This window comes from Parasteatoda tepidariorum, chromosome 10 (assembly GCF_982258835.1).
Source record: "Parasteatoda tepidariorum strain Cologne lab strain chromosome 10, Ptep-v5.0, whole genome shotgun sequence".
Classification (NCBI taxonomy): domain Eukaryota; kingdom Metazoa; phylum Arthropoda; class Arachnida; order Araneae; family Theridiidae; genus Parasteatoda; species Parasteatoda tepidariorum.
Window position 1 is genome coordinate 27,286,921 of NC_141764.1, and position 27,403 is coordinate 27,314,323.

General features: G+C 28.7%; 1 protein-coding gene across 6 annotated transcripts in view; it reads left to right on the plus strand.

Moving 5' to 3' along the window:
- Positions 1–27,403, plus strand: part of LOC107439384 (ecotropic viral integration site 5 ortholog) — a 130,312-nt gene that overhangs the window by 26,252 nt on the left and 76,657 nt on the right. Inside the window, exon 1 of one of the 6 annotated variants that reach the window (XM_071184437.2) lies at positions 1,826–1,910. The exons of 3 other annotated variants lie outside the window; for them this stretch is intronic. Coding sequence is in view for 1 of the 3 variants with exons in the window: in XM_071184436.2 (XP_071040537.1) it covers positions 22,218–22,264 (47 nt within the window). In the remaining 2 variants the exon portion in view is untranslated. Of the gene's footprint in view, positions 1–1,825; positions 1,911–6,205; positions 6,288–22,070; positions 22,265–27,403 lie in introns of those variants that run through there. 2 more of the 6 variants (XM_071184438.1, XM_071184436.2) reach the window with 2 other exon arrangements.

Below are 27,403 nucleotides of genomic sequence, written 5' to 3' on the forward strand. Positions count from 1 at the left end.
AGTAATATTCTCGCTTTTAAAAAAAAATTATTATCCTCCTTGTACTTGACTGTTGATTTTAATTTACAATCTTTGTTTTTTATTTAATTTTATTCCATTTTAAATATGAACTTTAATTTACGAGTTTAACATTGACCTCAGCCTGAAAAAATGGATTAAATTAAAAAATCTTGATCATCCATATTATACGTACACTAACAGTCAAGAGTTCCGATTAAAAGGTTAAAAACTCATTAAAATAGACGTTTAATCTTTTAATCTCTAAGTCAACGCCTTTGAGTAATTTGATTAAAAAAACGGTGGAAGTTTGTTTTTTCTTTGATTCCGGCCTCTTATTTTACTGCTTACGGAAACGTACCTATTAACAAAATTATTAGAGCTTGCAATTTTAAGTGAGGGGTGGAAAATTCTGTTTCAAAAAAATAAACTCGCTTTTTTTGTGTGCTAATTTATCACTTAATCAAATGATGCGTATCTTAAACAGTTATGCAAATATTTCTGCCCAATTTAAAGCAAGCAATCCTTCAACGTATTTTGTAATTTTCTATTTAATATATATATTTTTTATTTATTTTTAAAACCAGCCTGTTTTGTTTTAGAGATGTTTTAAATTATTTTAATAGGCCTTTTTTCTTATTCTTAAAAAATGTGTTTAGGTGATATTTAAAATGCCAAATCGCGGTGGTATAGATACAGTACTCCTACACTATGTTAATTAATATGCAAAATTATAAATTAAGAAATTTCTTGCAACATCCTATACTTGAATGACAATATTTTGAATTATTATTTCATTACATATTAGAAACGAACTAGATCGGATATGAAACTAGATCGGATATGTATTTACGGAACGGATCGGATTATGTACGGAAACTGTTTTTCCCTAGCGCCCATCATCTTTATTCTGTAATAACTGTCGGGGAGAACCGATCTTCCGCTTTATTGATTTGTGAAAACTTCGTAATCCTCAAAATACACAAGATGGCGATCCAATTGTCATTTTTGTGAGAAATTGACATAAACCGTTTTTAGCCGTATTCGGCTGCTGCCGTATATTGAATGCAATCTAAAAGTAATGACTCACAATAAGTTAAGTTCTTAAGAATAAATACGCTTATAAGAATTTAAAAAAAAATATATATTGCCAGCATCTTATTTTCTTTCTAAATGTAATCCCTTCATAAACTTCTACGTTTTACCTAAATTTTTTATGTGTACAAATAGTGCCATTTCTAACGCCTTTAAATGATTGTTTCCTTTGATAATGACCAATCAAAATGTTTGAAATAAAATTTAGGTAAATTGAATGAAAAATTTATTCGATTTTATCTAAGTTTACACTTAACGTAACTAGCGGTTTTGCTTGATGTATTTTATTTAAATATAATTTATCATATTAAAATATTTTTTTTAAAATTTACTTACTCCCATTTTTAAATTTGAGTTTTGTCATATCGCATAATTTGAAGGAAACGTGTCTTTTGTCGTCGAAAAAGTCTGAAAAAGAAATAAAAAAAACGGCTCCTTTTCAATATATTGAATGGCCAAGCAAGCTCTCTTTTTTGGATTGATAGTGATGCTATTAACCATTATTCAGAATCTTTGGAATGTCTTTGGCATTGTTTCCTTTTGGAAATCATCCAATTTATTCCTTCTTCCTTGGTTTAACCTACTCAACCAATAACAATTGGTTTTTTTTTACTTCATCCTTTAAATATTATTAAACTCTTTATCTTATTCTCCTGATTTAACGTTTAAATCGAATGACTTCTCTTTGACGTTTTGCAAAATATCACTAGCATTTCTAAGTTGAAGTATATTCTCAATAATCTAGTCTTATTATAATCTACCACGTTCTGTTTTGCGTTTTCAGACTAAAGGCATGAAGAAATCGATGGAAATGTAATGTATGGATGCATTATTTAACATTATTTTGGTTTAAAATGTATATTTATAATTCTATTGTTCTGTGTACAATTGTCACCGAATTTCCTTATTAAGAGAAGCTTTTTCCTTGATTAACTGTTTATTTATTGATTTTTTAAAAAAAAATTTCCCTGCTTAATCAATTTATTTGTTTAATCTTAAAATAAAAGTAGTTTTTTTAAACCTCTAGTTTTAAAATCGGTGGGCGGGCACTAGCTCTGAAGCTAATATACCGATGTTGTTAAAATTCTGCACACATCCTCTTGATAAACTGATTTATTTTATTTTACAGGATAAAATGTGGGCTTGAATTACCAAAAATTTTTTTTTTTAAACAACTGTAAAATTTAAATTTTATTCAAATTCTTTGTTTACCCACGTTAAGGTTCCGAACAAGAAATTTTATTTCTACTAAGTTTTTGTTTATTTTTTTTATTATTTTTTATTCTAAAAATTGATTTGTGCTATTCCACTAACAGAGAGTATTTTTATTTTATTTTATGTTAAGTTATGAGTAGTCCTGTCCTTAATGTTATTTAAATCCAAGGTGCCCCAGAAAATTAAATTTCAATAACTGAACTTTTAAAAATGTTGTATTGGTTCGTTCATCTGTAGAGTTTAAATGTTTTCTTTTTTATATATTGAGGAAGAAAGGAGAGGATAATAGTTAATTAAATAGGGTAGAGGAAACTAGTTTATTAAATAGAGTAAAGGAAAATAGTTTATTTTAATATAGAGGAAATACCCATATAAACTCATGAATTTTTCTTTACTAAGTAACCAGTCATTCAGATGCGAATGTTTGCTTCATAATTCGTTATAACTTTATTACTTTAATGATGGTTTTGTACGATTTATATAACCAGCGTCCAAAAACACTCATTAGATGTAGAGTTAAAAAGAAAGGGGGGGGGAAATTAAAGAAACTTGCATCGATTTTGTTTTAAAAATTATCGACTGTTTCTCAGTATTAAGGAATAAATTTTCAGTTAAATCTTTTTATTTTTTATTCGTATTCTTTTATTATTAAACAGTTAAGCAACGTATTCTTGTTAAAATTTTCACGAAGATATCCTTTTTTTAGAAAGGATTGATGCATCCTTACTATTTAACATGCATTATGTAATGCAAGTTAAATAGTAATGATGCAATTTAGAAATATTATTCAGTAAGTTGAACATTTTTTTAAAATTTAACTTTATGATAACTGGGCGAATTAGTAAAAGTACTATTTTTGCTTAGCTCAGATTTTATTAGATTTTCAGATTTTGATACACGCAACTTTTGGGTTATTTTATTTCAGTACAAAATAATAAACTCTTTCTTGGTATTGATAATTTAGCCTTCTTATAAACTGAATATATATATATTGCCAAGATTCTTTTATCATTCAACTAACTTTGTGCGTATGCCGTAATATATTCAGGAGATAAAAAATGATTTGATGGAGCGAACGCGTAGTTTGTGTTGAGTCGAGGAAGTTCATTTCCAGCAAATGTTTTTTCACGGTTTGTTACAATAATTCTAAGAAGCGACATTGTGTTGTATGTCGTGTACTAAGTTGTCCTGGTGATGACGGAACAATGCACTTGAATTACCAACTTTCGATGGGTTCAAGTCACGATACTTTAATCCCAGATTTAATTAGATTGGAGAACAAAAAGAGTTCAACATACTACTTTTATGTGTTGTGTGACAATTCTTTTTATGGATATGCAGATTCGCAAAAACTTGTTTCGATGTGTGGAAGATTATATACATAAAATTCAGTTGGTCGCTTGTAACAAAATGCAGGTTTTAAAATTAGAAGTTAAAAACTTCCCTGAATTTAACCTTTCTTTCTAGCATTCAGAAGTGTTTTGCTAATATTTTTTACTTCAAGTAAAATAAAAAATAAAAAAAAAATATTCGTATGTCGAAGGGTCTACAGATTTCAGGCGGCCGCCGGTCGTGGCGAAGCGGAAAAATTCGTACCTGACTCCTAATAGTTCAGAAAAATTAAATTTGTTTTCTAAAAATCTGAATATTTTGAGGGCAATTTTTTGAAAATGTAACTTAAGATAATTTTTAAAAGCAAAGCAATAAATCATATTTGAATACTCTTTAGATATGTGACTTCAGCTTGTATCATTGCATTAAAATTGTAAACCATGCTTCTAATCCCTTTGAACTTAGAAGTATAGTTTGGACAACAATAAATAACACAACTGCTGCACCTACATACTGTCAAAAAAGTTGCAGCCGATATAATTGAGGGGCTTTTCCAGACACTGCTACCTGCAGATAATAACATTCATACCCCTCCTTTTACTAGACTTTTTTTTAAAAAAAGGAGGAAAAAAAAAGGAATGAGTCATGGTTTGGAGGGCATTCCTTTAGAAGCGAAACAGGTGAGTCAGTTAGCAACAATACAATGCAATACACTTTTAAATTAAATAAATTTAAATGTAATGTTTTTTTCCCTGTAATATCATTCAAGCAAATATTTCTTATCCTACTTATCATTCCATAGCATGTTATTTTTTGTAATTTCATGAAAATAAATATTTGTTATGCTAGTTTTCATTCCATAGCTTGTTTTTTCATGTAATTTCATGAAAATAAATATTTGTTATACTAATTTTCATTCCATAGCATGCTTTTTCATGTAATATCATTCAAGCAAAAATTTGTTTTGCCACTTTTCATTCCATTTCATAGATCGTGTTTTTCATGTAAATTCATTGAAGTAAATAATTTTTCTGCTATTTTCATTCCATAACATGCTGGCTCCTTAAAAGACTCTAAGAAATTTTACGTTTTTCTACATCCCTGCATTGGTCTAAAACTCAAAAATGAAATTTTAGATTAATAAGTATTTATATGAGCTGAGGTGGTTTTCAGAATGAGATGACAAAAATATGATAAGAGTAAAACATTCTATCTTATTCTTAAATGAAATTTTATAAATTCAATAACTATACAAATGAAATTTTCTTCTGGACTAATATTTTTTCCTGTCGAGTCGTTTTATAAACAGCTGTTTCATTGTTAGACATATTGTAATTAGAGCTGTTAGGTAAAATAAAATAGCATACAAGTTAATGAAATTTTGGAACTGTTCCAGAGCAGATTAAAAACAGTTCTGAATTAATACCGTATGTACACCGGTACTTAAGTCGGATATTCGTTGATCGGGAAATATCGATGCAATATATTCGTTTTCATTTTATTTATTATTTTTTTTAAGCGGATGACATATACACCTGACATACCAGAAATTTGCTATCTCGTTATCAGAAATAGGGGATCGCCTTATACATCGGGATATACGTATATTGCTACTTTGTGTATTTAAAAAGTAGGTGTTGAATATTTTGATTCAAAATTTTTTATAAATGTAAATTATTTTATAATGACCTTCGTTATTTTTGTAGATAAATGGATAAATTGAACAATTTATTTCTGTTTTTGTTTAATTGATAGTAGATTGTATTAAGGTTGGAAATTCAAACACATGGAATTGCGCTTTTTCCTAACTTGTTTAGTTGCTCTTTATTTTTTTTTCTTGATTAACGAAGTAAAGGTTAGTAATTTATCAAGGAATTAAAAAAATTTTCTTTAAAGAAACCTTAGTTTGTGCAAAGTGTTCATTATTTTAAATAATAATATCAAGACATTAGATCGAGTTAATCGTTTTCTAGGTATATTGGATTAAATGGCACCATCGATATCCCAAACATCTATTGTTGACAGCAATCTGAGATTCAAAAATGCAGAGAAAAAAAAAGTATTAAAAAGAAAAAGACACAAAATAAATATTTTACCAAAGCAAAGCAATTGTAAGCGAATTTTGTTTTAATTTAATGCAAAAGAATTTAAAAATAATTAAAACCAATCTATTGCCCGAATCTAGTTTATTTTTTAGCTTTTCTCTCCACTTCATCTGTTCTAGAATGTCAAGCTAGCAAATTCATATGTATTTTTCTTGTATTTTTTTTATTAGGCTTCAAAGAGCATTAAATTATTTCATAATAATAATATAAAAACATTAATTGTAACTTTTTTGGATGATGCTAGTTTTTGTTTTCATTCTGTGAGATGCAAATTCTTTTCCAACATCACCCTTTTCTCCATAAAGAGCGGGGAAAAAATTAAAGAAAACCGAAAACCGGTCAATGATTCACCTGTGTATTGTTGCTAACTGACTCACCTGTTTCGCTTCTAAAGGAATGCCCTCCAAACCATGACTCATTCCTTTTTTTTCCTCCTTTTTTTTTAAAGTCTAGTAAAGGGAGGGGTATTAAAGTTGTTACCTGCAGGTAGCAGTGTCTGGAAAAGCCCCTCAATTATATCGGCTGCTACTTTTTTGACAGTAGGTAGGTGCAGCAGTTGTGTTATTTATTGTTGTTTGTTGACATTATAATAAGCTATACAGAGTACTTTCGTTTCTTGTTTCCCATACAAATCTTAAACCGCGATGTTTAACTCATTCGAAATGATTACCTGCTTAGAAAAACATAATTATTGTTCACAAAAAATTTGCACAAAAAGTTTAGTTGAAATTTACTTACTGTAAAAAAAAGTCAAGAACTGAAATTTATCATACATAATAAAAGAAAGCAAAACCCGACTCATCTGCCTATCTTGTATGTTGATCGCTGAAATATGTCAAATTTGTTTAGGAGTGTGCGTCGTTGAATTTTTTTCTAAATCTTCTAAATCCTAAGATTGTCGAAAAAAATAACATTTTCTTTGCTATTTTGTTATGAATTATAATTTTACGAAATTAGTAAAAGAGTGTTTACAGCTAACCGAAACCCCCTTGTGAGTTTATCATATGGGACAACTTTTTACGTTTATAAAATTATTGTCATATAATTTATTTTTAGATATGTATGTGTAAAAATAATATGGTATGAAAGCCCTAAGTAGTTCCCCTTTACCAGTTAACTACTAAAGGAATGCACCCCAAGTGGTCAACTTACACAGTTGCCCTGTACGTGGAACAAGGATAAATATAAGGGGCCGTTCAAAAAGTACGTACACAAAAATGGAGAAATTTTAAACCCCTCCCCCCCCTTCGTACATTACCGTACATAAGGTCTTACTCCCCCCCTTAGAGTACGTACATTTTATTAGTCTACCCCCCTTTTTCATAAAAATTAAAATAATTATGTTTTAAATAAAATTAAATATTTACTTAAGGAGTGTGTAGGATAAAGTCAAATTTAAATTTGGTGTATGTTTATAAAGTACGTACTTTGTATAATACCTCCCCCCCTCCCCATCGTACAAAACCGTACATAATAGCAAATCCCCTCCCCCCCCTCCCCATCGTACAAAACCGTACATAATAGCAAATCCCCTCCCCCCCCCCTTCGGGATGTACGTACTTTTTGAACGGCCCCTAAGAGATAGTATTTTAAAACTAAATGTTACTGTACCACCACATTTAATTGGTAGCAAATAATACAATAAATTTAAGTAGTTTTTTTTGCTTAAGATTGTTTTCCACCCGATGTTATGGATGCTGTGTGGCGATGCATTTACTTAGAATTATAAATACATAAGTGCACATTTTCTAAAAAAATATTACGGTATAATAACTGGAATGTCCCCAAATCTACGGAGAAATTTTGTTCGCAATCTTATTGTCTTTGGTGGAAATCTTAATGTGTTTGGATCTTATTGTGTTTGGTGAAAATTGAAATCTTATTGAAATCTTTGAAATCTTATTGTGTTTGGTGTCCAAATTTATGTTTTTAATACGTATTTTATCACAGATTTTTTTTTTAGTTTAAAAAAAAATATATTTCACGTAGATGCAATTTATTTAACTTAAACTCATATGAAGAATTTTTTTCAAGGATGTTTCAGAAATCGGTCAATGCTTGTGATCGGCAACGCTAATAATTGTCATTAGGCCGTTGACATAGTCACAAAATATTTGTCTTTATGAAAAAGTTTTAAAAAATACTTTCGAAATAAAAATGCCGAGCTGCTAACATGTAGTTATTTAAAGAAGAAAAAAAAAACATTCTTAGTAATAGCAACATTTATGTTTTAATATTATTTTTGGTTTCTGTAGTTAATAGAAATTTTTTTTTCACCATGGCAAACTAATAATTCAAATACATGTATTTAAAATCTATTAGTTAAGCACTTATGCTTTTCATTATTGATGAAGTAACTTAAATTTTTTGAAAAATTCTTTCTGCCAAAAAATAGATGATTATACGCTGATTGTAGTACTTTATTATTTTGCTACCTCTTTTTAACATCTTTCTCAATAATTGTACAAGCTGTCTGCTATTTAAAGATTGTCCAAAAAGTTCTGGAATGGACAAATATCTCGAAAAATGCGCGTAAGATCGGAAAGGGAAAAAAATCGTGTCTAATGTTCAACAAAAACTAATTACAAGGATACCATATTCGAACTCTCACTCCCAGAAATGGGTAGAGGCAGTTTCAAATCTTAAATTAAGAACTTCCATTTTTTATTACTGTTTTGGATTTCGTAGAAAAAGTACCTTGGTACAAGGTACATATTTTTGCAGCTTGGTTCTCAGATTTTCTAATGACATAAAATTTGACCCTTATCCCCAAGTGCGACTCTAGTCTCAGTGGGTTGTGCTTCATATCAGGTTTTTCAAAATATCAATTATTATTATTATTTTTTAATATTTTTTTTTTTTACCTCTGATACGTGTTTCTCGACATCTTCATTTTAAACAATTGGAACTTAATTTTTATTTCGCGATTCGTGCAACGAAATGTCAAAAACCTGTGACAAATTGGCGTACTTTTTTCTGTAGAATCCAAATTTGAGATTAAAAAATAAACTAAATAAAATATAGGGAAGGTTACTATTTAATGTCTTCAATTTTTCCCAACATACCCTTTCTCCTTGGGTTAAGGTTAGGGGGTCGAGTTTGGTACTCATGGATCGCTTTTCATAATACATTACTCGTTTTTTTTTGCTCTCACCGGTCTATTATGAATTTTTATAAATAATTAAGTAGGATATATATTTGATATATATTCTATATATATATTTGACTTTTAGGACACTCTGTACATTAATTTGTGCGTTTAAATAAATTAAGTGTGACCCCTTAAAAAAATTGTTTAAACTTACTTGCATTGAATATTTTATTGGACCATATTATAAGTTTCTTAGTTAAAGCACAAGAAATGCGTATTGAAACTGGTATGGTTGCGTTAGTAACAATATCATTCCTAGCGACTCTTAGTTTTAAAATCTTTTTCAAGCTTTTTTCTTAATACTTCTGCTGGAAATAAGTACTTAATTTCATATTTACTCAGAGAGCAGACCAGCATTAATTTCCAATTTCCACCAGGAATGGCGCAAAAAATAAAAAAAAAAATAAAAAAAAAAGGGAAGAAAAAAAAAACTGTCTGCATCGGAAAATAACTTCCACGAACAATGTATTTATAAGTTTAAAAAATAATAAAACTGCGATAATTTTTTACTGCAATTTTCTCCCTTTTATGTTAATATATTTCATTAAAGTTACGCCGAATTTTTTTTTTTAACCATTGTTTATCTTCGTTTTGCCGACGGCTATTATTACAAGAAGGAATGGATTCTTTCTCAAATATTACTTACAAGGAAAAGTAATTCTTTTGTTTTTTAATTTTTAAAGCATGTTAAAAAAAGTTAATATATTTTCTCTATTCCATATTTTCATTTTTGAATGAAATTCTAAATATCTAGAATTTTTCTAATAAACTAACCACAAAGGAACTACTTTTGATTAATTTTAAAATTTTATATTAAAGGCTTTTTGCGAATTTTTTTTTTAACAATAATCTTTGCATATATTATAGTTATTAATCATTTTTTTAGGTTTTAATTAATAATATAAGTAATGTCGAATACTTTATTATATATAAAGTATTTATTTAGAATAATTGTGTATTTTTTATCGAAATAAACACTTAGTGTACTTTTCCATTTCGCCGTCGCAGGCGATAAAGTTACCTATGTAAAGTCACCGGACCAGGAACAAGTAAACCGAACTTTTTAGTTCAGTTTTAAAACTTTTTAGTTAGAACTTTTCGTGACAGCTATTTTTTTTGAAAAAAAAAAAAAAAAAAAAAAAAAAAAAAAAGAATAAATAAATTAAAAAAGTTAATTTACTTGAGCCGGTGAAAGGGAAAAGTACCAAACTTAGAAATAAAAACTTAGTAAATTTAGTTATTATTTAGATTTATTTTTGATAATTTCTAAAATGCCATGACAGTTAACCAATAATTGTCATACAAATTATTGTTAACGGGGCTTGTCTTTTTCAAGCAATAGCGTAATAGCAAAAGCCCTTAAACAGAAAACAGTCTAATCTTTAGATTTAATCTGAAACAAGAGTGATTTTAATTTCAAAAAGATTTTTTTTGGAATAAATTATAATGTAATTATCAGCCAGTTTTTAAATGGGTTTATTAAATAAATATTTTTTTTATTCTTCAAACTATTTTTAAGATACGTAGTATTTTTTATTTATTTATTTTATTTTTATTTTATTATCTGAAATATTATTTATGGATTTAACTCAGTAATTTTTTTTCCATTTTAATAGTTTCGCATTTTTTTTTAATTATCGAGCTCTGTAAACTTATTTTGTTTCCCTTCAATAGGTATACTCCACAAATAGATTGTCCTAAATGAGTTTTTCTACTTAATCTCATTATTTTTCTCACTCATTCGTTTATAAAGTAAATGTAAATTTCAGTTTACTGTCGTTTGCAATTTTCTTCTTCTTTTGGTTTGAGAATGAAATGTGTGTCTGTCTGAAAATGCTTTGTTTCATGATGATGCAATTGTTTCATAATGTGTTGAAAATAAATTTGCGTAATTATTATAGTTAACTTATTAACTAGTTTAACTATAACATTAAAATAGAATAAGTTTTATTTTGTATTTTTTATACTTAGAAACTGCGAAAAAGTATTATAAGATATTCTTAAAACTCACGTTAATACTTATGAAATATTATACAGTACAAAACTAAGTATAATACTTAGTTTTTATTTCCTATTAAGAAAAATGTGAATATTTTCCAACCAATTTAATAATCTAAATGAAATTTATGAGGACCCTTATGCATAGTTCGCGAAAAGTAACTTTTCTACAATTATACTGTAATATAGTTTCCACAAAAAATAAGAAGAAAAAAACTGGATATTTAGATGAACTTACATTTTAACAGTAAAATAGTAGGTAGTTTGCCTTATTTATTTCACTTGCTTTGTCTTGAAAATATTTTAACAAGTTTACTTTATTCATCAACTAAGATTAAAAATGAATGATTACTAATGATAATATTAATAATTAGCAATTACTTTTTAAAATTCTTTTGAATGATTTTTTTTTATACTTATAAAACTATTCGTGCTTTATTTATTTGCTGATGAATTTGGTATATAATTATAGACTAATTTGTTGGTTTATTTAAGTTTCGAATTACGATAGGAAAATTATATTACATTTTATTTTTTCTTTCTTTCATTATTTATTACCATGTTTTCTTTATCTATGAACCTTGAAAAATGACTTTATTATTTTTATTTATGTTAGTGTTTTTGTTTTCTAACAGTACTGAAATACAAAAAAAAAAAATAAAAAAAAAAAAAAAAAAAAAAAGCCATAAAAATTATTTGAAACATTTATTTTGTTCAAAAAAAAAAAAAAATATTTATAATTTTTCCAGTATCTTTATGTCGATCTAACTAAATTATGTTTCACTTACCTTGTATCGTATTTATTTTAATAGCGATATGTGGATAAATACAAAATCACGTGATTATAAATTGAAATCACGATTAAGGGATGTATTATGTTCGCTTCAACGAACTAATTGTGGTAGTGAATTGTTTATAAAATCCTGAAATAGTCTGGTTCCGAAAAAGGTTGGACCATTAGATAGAATGAAAAAAGAAATCGCTGGATAACAAAGGAAAATGAGTACGTGATAACGATTGGGAATCATTATCTATACTGTATCAAAAGAAGATGACAATTCCTCAGAAGATCCTGTAATTTTTTTTTTCTCTCTCATTTCTTGAGTCTTCCGGAGCGGATGTAGTATGCTTGAGTATTGGATTAAGGATGAGAAAAAAAAAAAAAAAAAGAATAAACAATTGGATGGAATATTACAAAAGATAAATCGATAAATTTTGCCCAATATGATTTAATTTCTTCTATTCAAATAAGTATAAATAAAATTTTTAAAAACTTTGTAAATCATCTGTAATATATCTATTACTATTTTAATTTTTTTATTATCGTACTTTGATTTTTTTTTCTTCGTCTTAAATTAGGATTTGAAGTGATCAGTTTAACACACGTTTAGCTAGAGAGTTTGAGATGTGTCCAAGAATTTCGAAGCTGTTTTTCAAACATTATTTATTTACAATTTCGGACTTTTAGTAAAAAGTCCTGTTTTTTGTATTTTTTAGAAAAATCACAAAAAACAATGATCTACCTGGAAATTTTGTGAAAAGTTATTATTTTTTTTTTTTGTGAATTTCTGTAAAATTCACTCATAGTTTTAACATCTAAAATTATGTAGAGTCAATTTTTTTCTGTCAGGCTCTTGTTTTTTTGAACGTGCGAAAATTTAAAAAAAAAAAAAAAAATTGGCTAAAAAAATTATCTTATTTGTCGACTTATCTTATATCTATTTTTTTACAACCGACCTTAGCACGTTTTTAAGGAGAAACTCCACAGAAAGTTTTTTAAAAAACGAAGGAAAAAATTGTTGAATTTCTCGATAATTTAACCTTTAAAGATTATTGTATTACAATATCGAATTGTTGTTTCCAAATGTAAAAACAACATATACACGCTGTGCCATATGATCACGTGAACTTATATCACATTTGAATAATAGATTTGCTCGTTCCTACCAAAACATTTTAGTAAAATAATATTAAACTGTTTTACTGAAATAATTTGTTTAAATTATTTAAGAAAAATAATTTGTACTAGAAATAGTTGAAATTGCAACTTATTTCGCTTCTATAATTTTTACAAAGGGTTATTGATAGATATGGAACAATTAGTTTACTCACAGCAGTCTAAGAAAAGGTTCCTAAGAAAATGCTCAAAATGAAGACAGCGAAGTTAGGCTGCTACTGTAAAAACACATGAGGGTAGAAAAGGGCTTTACTAGCACTTAAGATTGCTGAAAATGATGGAGAAAAAACATGTTATAGACCTGGTATTGAGGCATCATAGTTAGTTGCTAAATTTATATATATTTATACGGATTATTGATCACAAAACTTAAAACGCAATTTACTGGTAACTATGTTTCTTTTTCTATATCTCTAACTAGTGCATCTCTTACAGTTTCACCCGATTTTCTTCAAATTTTAACAAAATGTTCCCAATAATTATAGTTTTTGTTAAACTTATAGATTTTTTAATTGGATTGGCTCATTTTGAGTTGAGTCGGAAAACCTATTTTTGTCAATTTTAATTTTTTTTCGAAGCACCTTAATTTTGTGATTTTTTTAAAAATCTTTCGTGCAACGAAAAATACAGCAAGGTGGTTTAAAAAAATCAAAACGGAATCAAATCTGGATTTTTTTCTTCCAATTATGAGTACAGCAATTTATGGATAATTTATAAAAGAAGTTATAGACATTGTGTCATATAAACGCTAATTTTTTTTTTTAATTTTGGTATTTGTAAATCCATTTTACGGACTTCTACTACATTGTTTCCCCTTGAAATTAAAGAATTTCAAATTTTTCGAAATAGCGCTTTGTTTCAAAATTTTTGTAAGTCCACAAGTTTATTATTTTATCTTATGGAGTAAATCAATTAACGTAATTATTATGTTCCATCTTTTAATTCTGACAAATTTTCTTTAGAAACAATAGACAATAGAGTTGAATTTTTATTTTTTTATGCTTCATTTAGAGAGCATTAGTATAAATCTAATTTTTTCATTTGCCGTTTTATCTTTTTTTTTTTCTTATCTATTTCAGATAGTATAATATCTTAAGTATTCATTTCTCAGAATGAAATATATTTTTATAAACGGAATTAGTTACTGATAATTAAATAATAGCTCGTTTTAGTGCTTTTAACTAATCCTCTTTTTTTCTCCGGTTATTGTTCCGATTCTAATCGCTTAATGCACGCACCTTCATATATTAACCACGTTTCTTTTGCTGTTTCTTGAGTTAATGAACTTTTCGATAATTTGTTTTCCCTCTTCAACGCATCACATTCGAATGTTCCTTTACACCTCTCTCCCCTACGTTTTTAAAATATTTCGAAATTGTGTTTGCCTGTTGCTTGTATCACACGCTATTTAATGTTTTCTTCGTTTTACCGATAATGAACATTCTTCACGCTATCTTTTTTCCTGTTTTCGATTAAAAAATAAGTTTTTACCTTTGCATGGGTCCTCGACCGGACCGGTTCTTACGGAAAGAAGTGGGATTTTCATGGCCTACACATAACACTTTCATGTAGGCAATACAAGTAGGCGTATGCTGAACTGGTGTTTGAAATGCTTGACTAAATATTCGAAAAACGTAGGAGTTATTTTTACTTTTCATCATAAACAAATTCGAATTTTTTTTTATAGCGCATTGCACTTTGACTTGATAAAAGGTTGTGATTTCAATATTTTCGTTGGGTTCCTGTTTGTTTATTTAAATAAGTTAGTTATAATAAATTATGTTAAATTTGCCACACGGGCAAGCATCCCGTTTGATCGGATGGAATAAGAAATAGTGCGTGGAGTCCCTCCGCGCCGAAGAAGCCTGCGACATTAATTGTAGAAGAATCAGCAGTCGTAGAAGGATCACTAGTTCTATTCAACGACTCTTTTTCCTGCTCCGCTCGCTTCCGTGCTCTGTAATCTCTGTAATATTGGGCATTTTTCCCTCGTGGACCTCTTGAACCAGTGGAAGTGCTTGTGGTTGCCTCATCATCTCGCCCTGGAAAATGTATTTGTATTAATAATGTGTGTGAATGCGTCATAATGTAATTTCAGAAGAGGAAACCTAACAATCAATTGATATTCACAAGAGACGTACCTTGACATAACCTCAAATCCGTCGCATTGTTCGTGGGATTGTTTTCACTCATTTTTTACAATTGTTATCCACTAAATTTGAAAATAAAAAATACTACCTTATTAAATTATATGTGTATCAAAACAAACTAAAAAAATATTTATAGAAAAACAATACTTTTATGACTTTTATGCCAGTGAGAACCAAAACAATATGGAAATGAATGAGGGAAAACTGGATCCTACCACGTGATTTCCCGGCCAATAAAAATGTAGCATTAAACGTTTAACGTAATCTTGTTGGAAGTCGCATAAGAAGTATAACTTCAATATAAAAAAAATTGTTTTTAAAGTATTGTAAGGTAGGCTATCAAGAATAGCGTTAAAAACTATTATGGTTACGACTTCAAAGTCGTAGGACTTTTTGTCATAGGAGCAGGAGTTTCACAATAAACCGCTTTCAAATGGAATTTTAAGTAATATTTTTAGAAAAATCCACGGCGATAGGCAAAGATGAAGAAAAGTGTATTTTATTATTTTTCTTAAACATATTAGCTTTGTTATTAGTGAAAAAATTGTTCGAAATCAAAAGAATATCTTCTTTACATTAATACTGAGACAATTTTCTTTCAGACATTAATTTTGAAAACAGATTTAGAAGGGGAGAAAAATCTTATTTCGATTTAAATTTTTTTTAAAAAAAACATCCAATCTATCATGAAAAGCTTACTTCCTGATAAATTTGTTTATAAATTGCTAATGGCTAGTCCAAACACATGCTTACTGTGCAAGAGTACAGGCTGTGAACATTTTTGCATACACTTTTACGAGTTAATATTGCACTAGTGTCGATTGTATTTTTTTCTTTAAAAAAAAAAAATCTTTCCAGACATCCCACTTTTCTCTGAATAGCTTTTTAACCTAATTTATTTATCTCATTTATTTATTTTTACCATTTTCATTACTTTCCTTGATGATTAAAGAAACGTATTGAAGTTAATTTGTTTAAATGCATTTCAGCTCAATTTTGATTTGCTTATATTTAAATCACTTGCCGACCTCCTTACCTAAAAATTATACTCTGCAAATCTTTCATATTTCTTCACAAGCTAACCGTGTTCATAAATTGATCTCAAAGGGAAAAGAAAAAAAAAAGAACTTTTTACTCTTAAATAATGAAAGCATAAATACCCATTCTCTTTGATATACGCATATTGAGGTCAAGGTTATCTATTGCCTGTTACATATTCGAGACCATCCTTAACACGAACTCGCTTTGAGAGTTCTGAGTTATTTTCATTTTTATAACTCATTTCGCTCTTTTTCAAGTTCAATTTTCAATCACGAGCTTGGTCTTAGATGTCGGTGGCACACTTTCACAAAAGAAACCATGTCGTCCATCGACTGAATGAATCACCTGGTGTAGTATTGATCTCCTTTTGTGTTTCTCCTTTCTAAATGGGTCTCTTAATTCATCTGTCTGATGTCGAGATTAACTAAAGACTATGAGTTGCTTTAACAGATAATCTGTGTTATTAATATAATTTGCTTTTAAGTTTTGTGTAGATTATGTTAATTAAGTTCTATTTTCTTTGCAGTTCGCTTTTTAATCGATAATTGACTTTTGCTGTCTTTGGCTGCTGAATAGGGTTGAGAATTTGCTCTGTTGAGTTAAATGACAGAGCGTTAATGCATAGTGTACGCATTAATCCTTAGTATTGGAGATAGAGATAGTATTTTCTAATTCGTAATGCATAAACATGTTAAATAAATCTTATGTTGTGTTAAAAATTATTGTTAGGTTTAAGAATTTTTAATTTTGCTGTGCTCTTTTACATATTCCTCTAAAAGTACAACATAGTTAAGTCAATATTATATAGAGTCTTTGTAATATACTTATTATCACTGATACTACTAATCACTAATACTACTATACTACTAATCAGTATTACTAATGAAATTAATGTATTTATTATGTAAATTAATTTTGAAAGCTCAGTTAAGCAACCATATGTAAAAGTTTATGGTTTACATCATAAAGAACTATGAATAATATAAAAAAATATAGAAACTTTCTTAAATAAACTATAAACAGACTATAAACATGACTGTATTATTTTTCTTACTATTATTTGGACTTACAACTTTTATTCACTTATACATGAAAATCTTATGAGTGTACATTTCAACGCCCATAATATTTTCAAGATTTTTTTCTAAAACGTGCACTAAGCATGAGTACAATGTAATGTAGAGCAATGACGCTGTGGGCAAGCTGATGGAGTTTAAGTGGGTTTTTCTAACTTAATGCTAAGAGAGACATTTTGCTGAAGTTCGTATCATTGATCATTTTGATCATTATGCATTATATTGTTGCGTTAATTATTTTAAATTTGTTAACAGTTTGTCTACTTCATTAACAACATTGAAAAAAATTTTTTTTGTTGTTATCTTGTATCTTTAAATATTTAATGTTATTGTCACAAAGGTGACTTAAAGTAAATAACTCAAATTTCATTACAATGGGTAAATAAGTAAAAACAGTACATTGAATTACCAACTTTTAATTTTATAAGACAATGTGAAGACTCGGACTTTGGCAATAACTTAATCAATGAGCAATGTATTGAGCAATTCACTTCGTTGTCATGAAACCTGTTCTCCAGTTTTAATCTCTATAACTTCGTACATCGTGTCAATTATGCCCTGAAAGAGGAAAATAAACTATTCTAAAATGCAATAAAGGAACTTGTCAGCCTCTATCCAGATTTTAAAATGTTTCAGAACTAAAAATATCTACGCGTAGTTTTAAACAACTGTCAATTACCTTCTATGTGAGCTTTAAGAAGAAAAAAAAAAATGATCAAAATTCAAATACGGATGGTGGAGAGGATAGCTCAACTATGTAAATTTGCAAAACAATTTTACCAGTAAATGAAAATATGGTTCGAAGAAAAAATTAAGTTTGATTCGATAACCATGTAAAATGCTTCATAACTCTTCCTGTCTGGGAATGAGTACACTATGTTGGTTAGAGCATCCGGTTGTGGCCACAGATGTCCTTTATTTGATCCCAGCGGATTCCATAACAAGTTTAAAAGTGGAAAAAATTTAGGAACACATTTTTGTTGGCTCTATTACAGTATACTTTAATTTTTAAAGGGGTGTTTATGAAAGTTTTATTTCACAATCCCGTATTATTTTCAATAATAGCTAAAAAAGAATCGGCTTTAAATTTTGATGAAAACAGATTACAAATTCAAATCATTTAATTAAGCGACCGTGATATTTTTAAACGATTATAGATTTATTTATTATCCATTGCAAAATCTTCCGCTTATTCTTCATTGTTAATGAAAGTGATGCTTCCAATTCATTCGTAAATTACTCTAAGCATGCAATCAATTCTCACCTACACACCATCGAAAGAAATTGCTATTAATGTCACTCCAGATTTAAACTTTTTCCTCCGTCAAGCCTGAAGAGAAAACACTCAATGCGTAATCATAATAGTTTATTCAATTTGGTAATATACTTAGTTGAACGGGGTCATAAAACGGCTTTGTTTTAGGCCGCAGAATTTCTTTCTTCCTTACCTTCCTTGTTCATTTTGCTTTCTTCTCTGATTGGCCATTCAAGATTTAGCACGCTGTCTGGATGGCCATGCTCGATAAGGAAAAAACATAAACCGGACATTATTTATCGGAGGATATCCCTCATTTTTTCAGTTGGATACACTCGTTTTGGTTTTTAAGGTCATGTTATTGTTCATTTAAATCCGATTTTATGGGAAAAAAGGTGTTTATTCTTTTATATATGTTTGTACAAGGCGTGGTGATTGATTTACTAGACATTTCTAATAACTCCTGAAACTATTGTGGGATTTACGCACCGTTTAATATATTTCGAATTAACCTTTATTGATTTAATGGATTTCTGTACTTTGCTGTAAGAGTTTCAGAAAGATTTCTCTTTCTGAAATCTCTTCGACATCTTTAAATCTTGTTTTATTATCAAGTTTTTTAGTTTCAAAGAACAAAAATTCTGAAAGATTTGTTCGAAGAATTTGTTTGAGTGATTCATGTCCACAAGTTTTGAAGATGTCTCAAGTCATTAAGGGAGCTCCAACGTCAGAATTAAAGATCATTCCGGACGCAGACTTCAACAATTGTTTCTGAAGCATCTTAATCCGAGTACAGAAGCAAAGTGCGCAAAAAGCAAAAACGAAACAACCTTAATTGCTTTTGATCTTATGATCGGATTTTAACGTACTATAACTAAATCTTAATGGTTTGAGGGGATATTAAATAAAACAAAAAATAATAAATAATTATTAAATTTCGGTTTTGTCTGGAATTGTCTTTAAATAAATGAATTTTACATTTATATTCAAAATTTTTTCAATTTGCTTAAAAATTTCTCGAGATATAGTGAAATGTACAAAAATTAAAATTAAATGGTCCTAAATTTGAACTGCTCACCTGACCAAACTATTGAACCATTTTCCCCCGATTGTGGCTACCCCTACCTATATTTTGAGAGTTAGAAATCCAAATAGCCGAAATAAAAGGTATGTTTATTTAGAAAAGTATATTTTTGTAGCTGATTTCTTAACTTAAAATATCGTTTGCCATAATAAATTAGTATACTTGTAGGAACGAAACGAACCCTAACGAACCATAAATATTCAGTTTTAGTACGTGAAAATTCGATCCTTAAATCAAAAATTATTCAGGGTGTTACATTTATTTCTCTGCGTACTGTACATCTTCGCAGGTGAAAGTTACTTTGAAGCAAATTAAACGAGTATTTAATTCACATGGTTTCAGGAGTTATTAGATCAAATTTTGATTTTAAAGCAATTAGTATGTAAATGAACATACCGAAATTTTTTTAATAAAAAATCATTGCCAAAATAAAATTTAAAAAAAAGTGTCATCTGTGTAAGGAGGCATGAGTTTACGCGACATTTGGTAACACCAGTGTAGAAGCTTCATTAACAGTGAGTGTCATGCGAAGATTATGCATAAATGTGAAGGACTTTTGATGTCAGTCACCTCAACTTTTTCTTTCATTGCACCATGACTTCGTGAAAGATAGTTAAAGTGGTCTTTCTTAATTTAAGAGCTTAATAAAAGGTTCTAAGTAAAACGACATGATATCAGAACAGTAATACATTTGTTTATATAATAAAAACTGCTTTTTTAAAATTTGAAATAATGTGTTATTTATGCAGTTCAGTCATTAAGTGTTTTGACACACTAAATTTTTTGTCATGTATCAATGTCATATTCCACTAAATTTTTCTATTATGAGAAATCTATCTCAACGCGATAGAACACCTTATTAGAAGATGGCAAAAAATTAAGATTTTTTGTGAGAAAATATCTTAATTACACAATATTAATTTATTTTGACAAGTATTTAAATTTTTTTTAATAATTAATTGTAGGCTTGAATTTTTAATAATTGAATGCAATAATTGATTGTTAGTTAAGAGACTGGGTGTTTTTTGTATGAATAAAAATTTAAGTTCATTTGGCAAGAAACAGTCGATGGCATCTTTGAAAAACGGGACTGCATAATAAGATGCCAGTTTTAAGTTTAAATGAGTGTTAGGAATTATAGATATGGCCAATAGGAAGCTTTCAAACGAGAAATAAAGGCAAGACTTAATATTTTGTAATAAAAATCGGAATTCTAAGAATGTGCATACCTGCCAGCATTTAATCCTTTCGAGGATGATTTTCCTCAGAGGTAGTAAAATGGAATTTAAATTACTATTTTGGGCAGACACATGAGCAGTATTTTGAAAAAGCTTATACTACCACAAAAGTATTATATATTATTATATATACTTAATTTTTTAAAAAAAATAGTGGTGGTCAAAAAGTTATAAATTAAGTTTATTTATGCAAGGAATATGAAGAAAGCATACATTTTACTACCACTTTAAATATAGAAATAAAATTGTACGCCAAATGCGTAAAAGTTGGTAGGTATGAGCGTGTTTAATTTACACTCGTTTAAAATAAAGTTCGTTTTTTCCCCAGTCTAATTTCATATTGTTAGTCACCTCTGGCTAATTGAGATACAATAAAAGATATTCTCGTACCATTTATTTGCCCATTTTTATTCCATAAAAATCCGATAATTATATCGAACGTTATTCTAGCTGTTAGGTTTTTATTTTGCTAATTAGAATTATTTTTGGATACCATTAATTTAAAAAGCGAATAATTTTAAAGTTGTGTTTCCAACGTGAATCGCTACATGACATATTATTTTTATTAGATTTCAAGACAATTCTAAAATCTTTAATTCTCAATTTGTAATTTTATATATATTCGTTACTACAATTCTTTAAAATTTAACCTTAGCAATATATTTATTCTTTACAAATACTCTTTTACTTTTTAACCTGTAATGCTTTGTTTTATTAGCCACAGCGATTCTTTAATTCTTAAGCTTATTATTTATTCTTAACAACTCTATAATTAAGTTGTAACTTTAAACCTTAATTTTTCGCAAATTAATAATTTAATTTACAATTATTAATCTTTTCTCAGAATTTTTTTTTAAATCAGTTCTTTAATTCTTAAGTTATAACCCTCTGTTTTTTTTCTTCTTTTTTTCTCTTCAAATTAGCAAAAAATTTTACCATAAAAGTCAATTTATTTATGTTCACTTTTATTCACTAACTTTCTGAAAATTTATTCTAGTTAATAAATTGTAAGCTGACACTTTTCTCTAAAAATGATAAATTTATTCTCTGAAATCTAATTTAGATAAACCTCAAAAAAAAAAAAAAAAGTGGAAAATGACGTGCCTCTGGCTTTTTGTATTGTAATGGCTGTTTCAATACTGCTGGCAAGTAAAAAAAAAAAGAAGTTTTTTTTAAAAAAGTTTCTCCATTCCACGCTTTTGTGAACAAGTGTCTGCTGAATCTTGTTGCCATTCACTATTTGAGAAGAATTGAAACGTCACCTTTTATGGCAGATCCAGTGGTGTAATGCTTGTCCGAGCGTGTAGTATTTTTTTAAAAACCGTTTTAGAGCAGAACAACAGGGAAATGCTCAATACTTTCACTTCTTATTCCTTGTTGTCGTTCTGGAATGCAAAAGATCGGTTGAATTTTTTAGCAGTTCTCAAATTCTGAATTTTTCACGTAACTGCTCTTAGTGTGCCGTTTTAATGAATAAGAAAACAAGATCTTATTAACGTTCCAATTGTTGTTGATGTGAATGTATGAAAAGGATATTTGGGATATCATTGTATTTTTCCAGACTGCGCAGGTAATTTCACATCATTGTTAAGTCTGTATTACGTCCGTGCTTTTATCTGCATTTGTCAAGTCTTAATAGCAACAATTAATTGATCAACAGTACTAACTACATCTTGACTTTCATTGACTTTTTCAGAGATGCCAACTTGCTCCGGACAGCAAATATATATTTTAAAGTGGTAGTTCATCAATTGTGATTCTTGTTTAATAAATTCAATTTAGTAGATTTTTATCCACCACTATCTCTAAATAATTCGTAGACTTATATATTTCACCACTTTGTAGTACTTATGTCGTGCCATACCTCTTAAAAAGCAAGGAAAAATAGTCAAATATTTGCAAAATTTGCTTTGTAGTTATTTTCCGTTTTTTCAAATTATTTTGGCGTGTTCGGAGCAGTTGGCATCTCTGCTTATTTAGAAAAAGTGTTAAAGAAATTGGAGCGCTTTCACTGTTGCAAGCTATTGAAATTAGTATTTGTGAATTTTTAATTATAAATTGCAGCTAATGTAGTTAAATTTCATAGTTTACTATTTGTAGCTTGTTTTATTAATTTAATAAAAAAAAGAAAGATATTTTTGCATAGTGTGCATTTAATTATATTTAGGATTATATTATATTTACAATTATATTTAGGATGAAATGAATGCAATCATATTTAGGATATCATTGCATCATGCCAAAATCAGGAATGAACAACTTATGATACGCTGGATAAAAGTAGTAGTCGACGTTTATGATTTGGCCTCTGAACAGTCTTATATTTTCCATAATCAACGTTCTTAAAGAAGGAACTGTAGAGTCTGCAGTTGGTTCGATTCGATTTTTGATTCTGGACTTTTCTGAAAGCTCAACTCCCACTTATATTCGACTTTCTTTTTTAAACCGAATTTTAGGAAAAGATTAAATTAATTGGGATCCGCCCCCTTTTCGCTGATGCTTTCCAGTTCCGAAGATTGTCTGCTTTCCTGTGTATATGGTTTTGCTTTGCAAGCTATTTGTAATGTGTTCTTGCGTAAAACCTTAGGAATTTATGTTATTAATCAAAATCTTTTAAAACTAATTCCTCTTTAAAAATTAAAATTTATAGTAAATTGTAAGTTATTTAATTTTTTTTTAAAATTGATATAAATGACAAGTAGTCGAAAAACTTACAGGAACAAATAATTAATTATGTTAAAAAACAAAAATTTAGAATTTCGTTAGGAATACAATTATAAATTTCAGATATTTGATCCATCACTTTAAACAGAAAAGTGACACACACTTTAAGTTAAATTTAAATAAATGACATACAATAGAAAAACTTCTAAGAAAATTAAACATTAATTATGCTTTTAAAAAACAAAATAACTCAGTTAATAATAGTGAATAAAATTATTATTGAAGCTGCATAGGTATAATTAAAACACAATATGAAATACTTTTTTTTTTCTATGAATTATTGTTTCTTGATATGAATTTTTCTAATTTATAGCTCAGTTTTATTTCAGATTTTCGTTGTCCATGCGAGGAAATAAATTTCACTCCGAAATTTGTAAACTTGTCCGTTTACGTTTTCATCCTTATGACAGCTCACGCGTTTGATTTTGTTGCCAACGCGTAAAAGAAAAATGGAATTTTTTTTTGTCGCCGTGTAAGAGAAATATATATAGTTTAGTAAGTAAATGTTAATTAGAAATTATGTATTTCTATTTTTTTATGTGCGATTAGAGTTAAGGGTATTTTAATTAAAATAACGCTTCATACTATTACATAATAGTTAAAAAAATATATATTGAATTTTGTGTAAAAACATTAAGAAAAGAGTTAAATATCAATATTCCACTCGCACACTCCCACGTACATAAGTATCTTATCACAAAGAAGTTCTTTAATGTATAATCATGAACAATGCAAATGATGCATTAATTTGATACGCTCTATACCTTTTTAATTTTATTTTCAACTTAGCTAAATAAATATAACTTTTGAATTTATGAACTTATTAATAACTATTCCTTTAGTAATATCCTTGATTTAAAACTTTCAACATTTTTCTGTTGCCCATTTTCAATAATTCAAATTAATAAATAGGCTCATAATTCTTCAAATGTAATGAGTTATTTAAATAATCCTCATAATAATCTTTTGAGTTATATTTTTTTCACTTAACTAAATTGTCTGAATAATGTTTGAAACTTTTTTTATTTTGGACATAACTTATATTTAATCGGAGTCTGTGTCGCGTAAATTTTTCCAATTTCAACTCCTGAAAAGTTTTTTTTTTTTTAACCGAAGTAACTCTGACTCCACTGCCCTATTTAACATATTTCTAAAAATATGTTAAACAATTCAAAAATGAAATCGTCAAAAAGGAAGGGGAGGACATGATTCTAAAAGTAAATTTTAAAGGTGGCGATTAAAGAACACCCTTATATTTTATTATGGATAAAGAATCAAATAACTTAAAAACTCTTACGTGTTCATCGTCAGTCTCGAAAAATTTAGAAGATAATTTTTTTTTCTTCTGGTATTCAGTTTTGACAGCTGAAAATTATTTCGGGGGATTTCGGATTTTTTTTCTTAAAATATATGTTCACGTAGTGAAAATAAAATACTTGCCCCCTTCTACTCAGGAGCTCGCGAGACAGGATTGAACATGTCAAAAAAAGGAGGAATGGTTTTCGGAGGGAGGGCGCTATATATATTTTACTGGGGCGCTATTCCGCTGAAGAGGATTATTATCGATTACAAAGGGGGCGTCCACTGGGTGTTGTCGCATCAAGATGAGTTTCGGGCTCAAGCTTTATCCTCTTTACACAATTATTTTGAGCAAAAATGTTTGTGTTCACTTCTTTTGACACCTGTCTGCCTTCATCGATTTGAAGAAGACCTTCCTGTCGGTTTCCTCTTTTTATTTTAAATTAATGTGCTTATCCTTTTCCTTGAAATGATGGATTATGAATAATATTGTAGTATAATCCTAAAATAAGAGTGTCTGTGTCTATATTTAGAAATTTAATGAGTTTATTGTATGATAATCTGTTTTTTTCTTCTTCTTTCCATGCATTTTCTTTGTGTCACATTTAATTTATCTTTAAGAGAAACCTAACGTATTATTTATTTTCTCTGCTGAAGTAATCTGAAGCTTGTTATTATTTTTCTGAATGCTACGGCAGACTATTTGAATTAAAAATTTTCTATATTTGCCGAAGGATTATGGTATTTTTTTGGGGCCAAAAATGAAGCATTCTCAGCAGTTTTGCCTGGAACCCTATTAATGTCATTAAGTCTTAACATTTTAAAAGCCATTAACCGTTAAGCACTGTCCGGAATCATGTTTCATAATCAAGTAAATAAATAATTTTAAAGGGAAAAAAAGGGAGATAAAAGTTAGGAAGAAATATAAAAATTTTTTACTAATGATTCCCGTCTTGAATGGTAATAGTAAGCACTTATCAATACCTTATTTTTTGTCCTGTGGAATCCAAGACAAAAAGAAGTCTTCAATTTTTTTTTTAATACTCCTTAACAGTAATTTAGAGGAAGTGGGCATAAAAAAGAAAGAATTTTATTATCATCATTATTTGCAGAACAAATACATATTTTTTAATGTATTCATTAGTTTATTTTTTTTCCTACTAACTAAAACTAGTATTTGTGCTCTGCTGAACATTATTGTTATCTTCCTAAGTATTTTGACTTTAAAAAAATATATATACACCGAAGAGCCATTACATTATGACCACCCTGTTAATAACATGTAGGACCACCTTTAGCCCTCAAAACTGCTAGCACCGCCGTGGCATTGATTCCACAAGGTGCTGATAGGTAGTCTGAGGTATCTGGTTCCAAGCGCTCATCAACTGGTCCTGCAATTCCCTCACATTGCAAGGGGGTAGCGTGGTAGCACGAATTTGGTTTTCCAAGTAGGACCACAAATGCTCTATTGGATTAAGGTCAGGTGAATTTGGGGGCCCAAGACATGACTTGTAAGTCACTAGAGTGTTCCTCGAACCAATCCATGACGATTCGACCCTTATGACATGGTGCATTATGCTATTGGTAAACACCATCCCCCGCATGAAAAACTGTTGCCATGAATGGATGAACCTGGTCTGCAACTGTATTCAAGTAGCTTACAGACGTCAGGGATTGTTCTATGAGGATTATGGGTCCTAATGTGCCCCATGAAAACATTGTTCCTGGGCGAGAAACCCTGAAAACCTGGGCGAGCCCATTGCTATCGATGGAGCGTGGTCATAATGTAATGACTCTTCGGTGGAAAATGGAAAATGGGGTTTAAACAAAATTAAATGAAAGTAATAAATTATTGCCGGTATCTAAAATCATTATAAAGTTCTGAATTCATAATGCTGTTTTTAAGATTCTTAAAGAAAGTTTTTATAAATGCATATTTTTCAAATTATGATGTCATAGTTTCTTGATGAAGAAAAAAAAATTTTTTTCCATAAAGAAAAGTCCGATTTATTGTGTAAACTAAACATTTGTAAAACTTAATAAGTCGACTTTTAATCAAGATCATAGAAAATATTTGAAAAGACATTTGTGTGATTTTTTATCAGCCTTTATACTCCCTTTCAACATCTTTATTCTAAGCCTAAAGAAAGAAATCACGTTTCTAATGAATTGGATGTTTGAAACTCAGTTGGAAGAGATTTTCCAATCGTACTCTGTTTGATTAATCTTATTTGTTCTGGAGGGGACATTCGATTCTTCTCTAGTTAACCCCCGAGTTTCATTTTGTCTCAGGATTTTCTGTTTAATGAAGTATGCTTGGAGTTGCTGTTTTATGTTTAAAACATTCATGCTGTGAGGAAGAGCTACTATATATCTGAGATTTAATTATTTTCGTGACAGGTATTCTTAAACGTTAACATCCTAACGCTTTTTTAACAAATAAAATGAGCATTAAAATAAGCTTTCTGTCGGTATTCTAATAGATGTCAAAGTATTTCTTAAGGATTTAATAAATAACTCAGAATAATATAATTAACTATATTATTTTTGTTATAGATTTTCGTTTGGCCTATAAAAATTTGTTGCTATACTCTTTTTATAGTTTACTTTTCATAGACATTTTATGTTATATATTGTTGCTTAAAATCTCTCAGACTTTAGACTTTATGAGCATGGAGTTAATAAT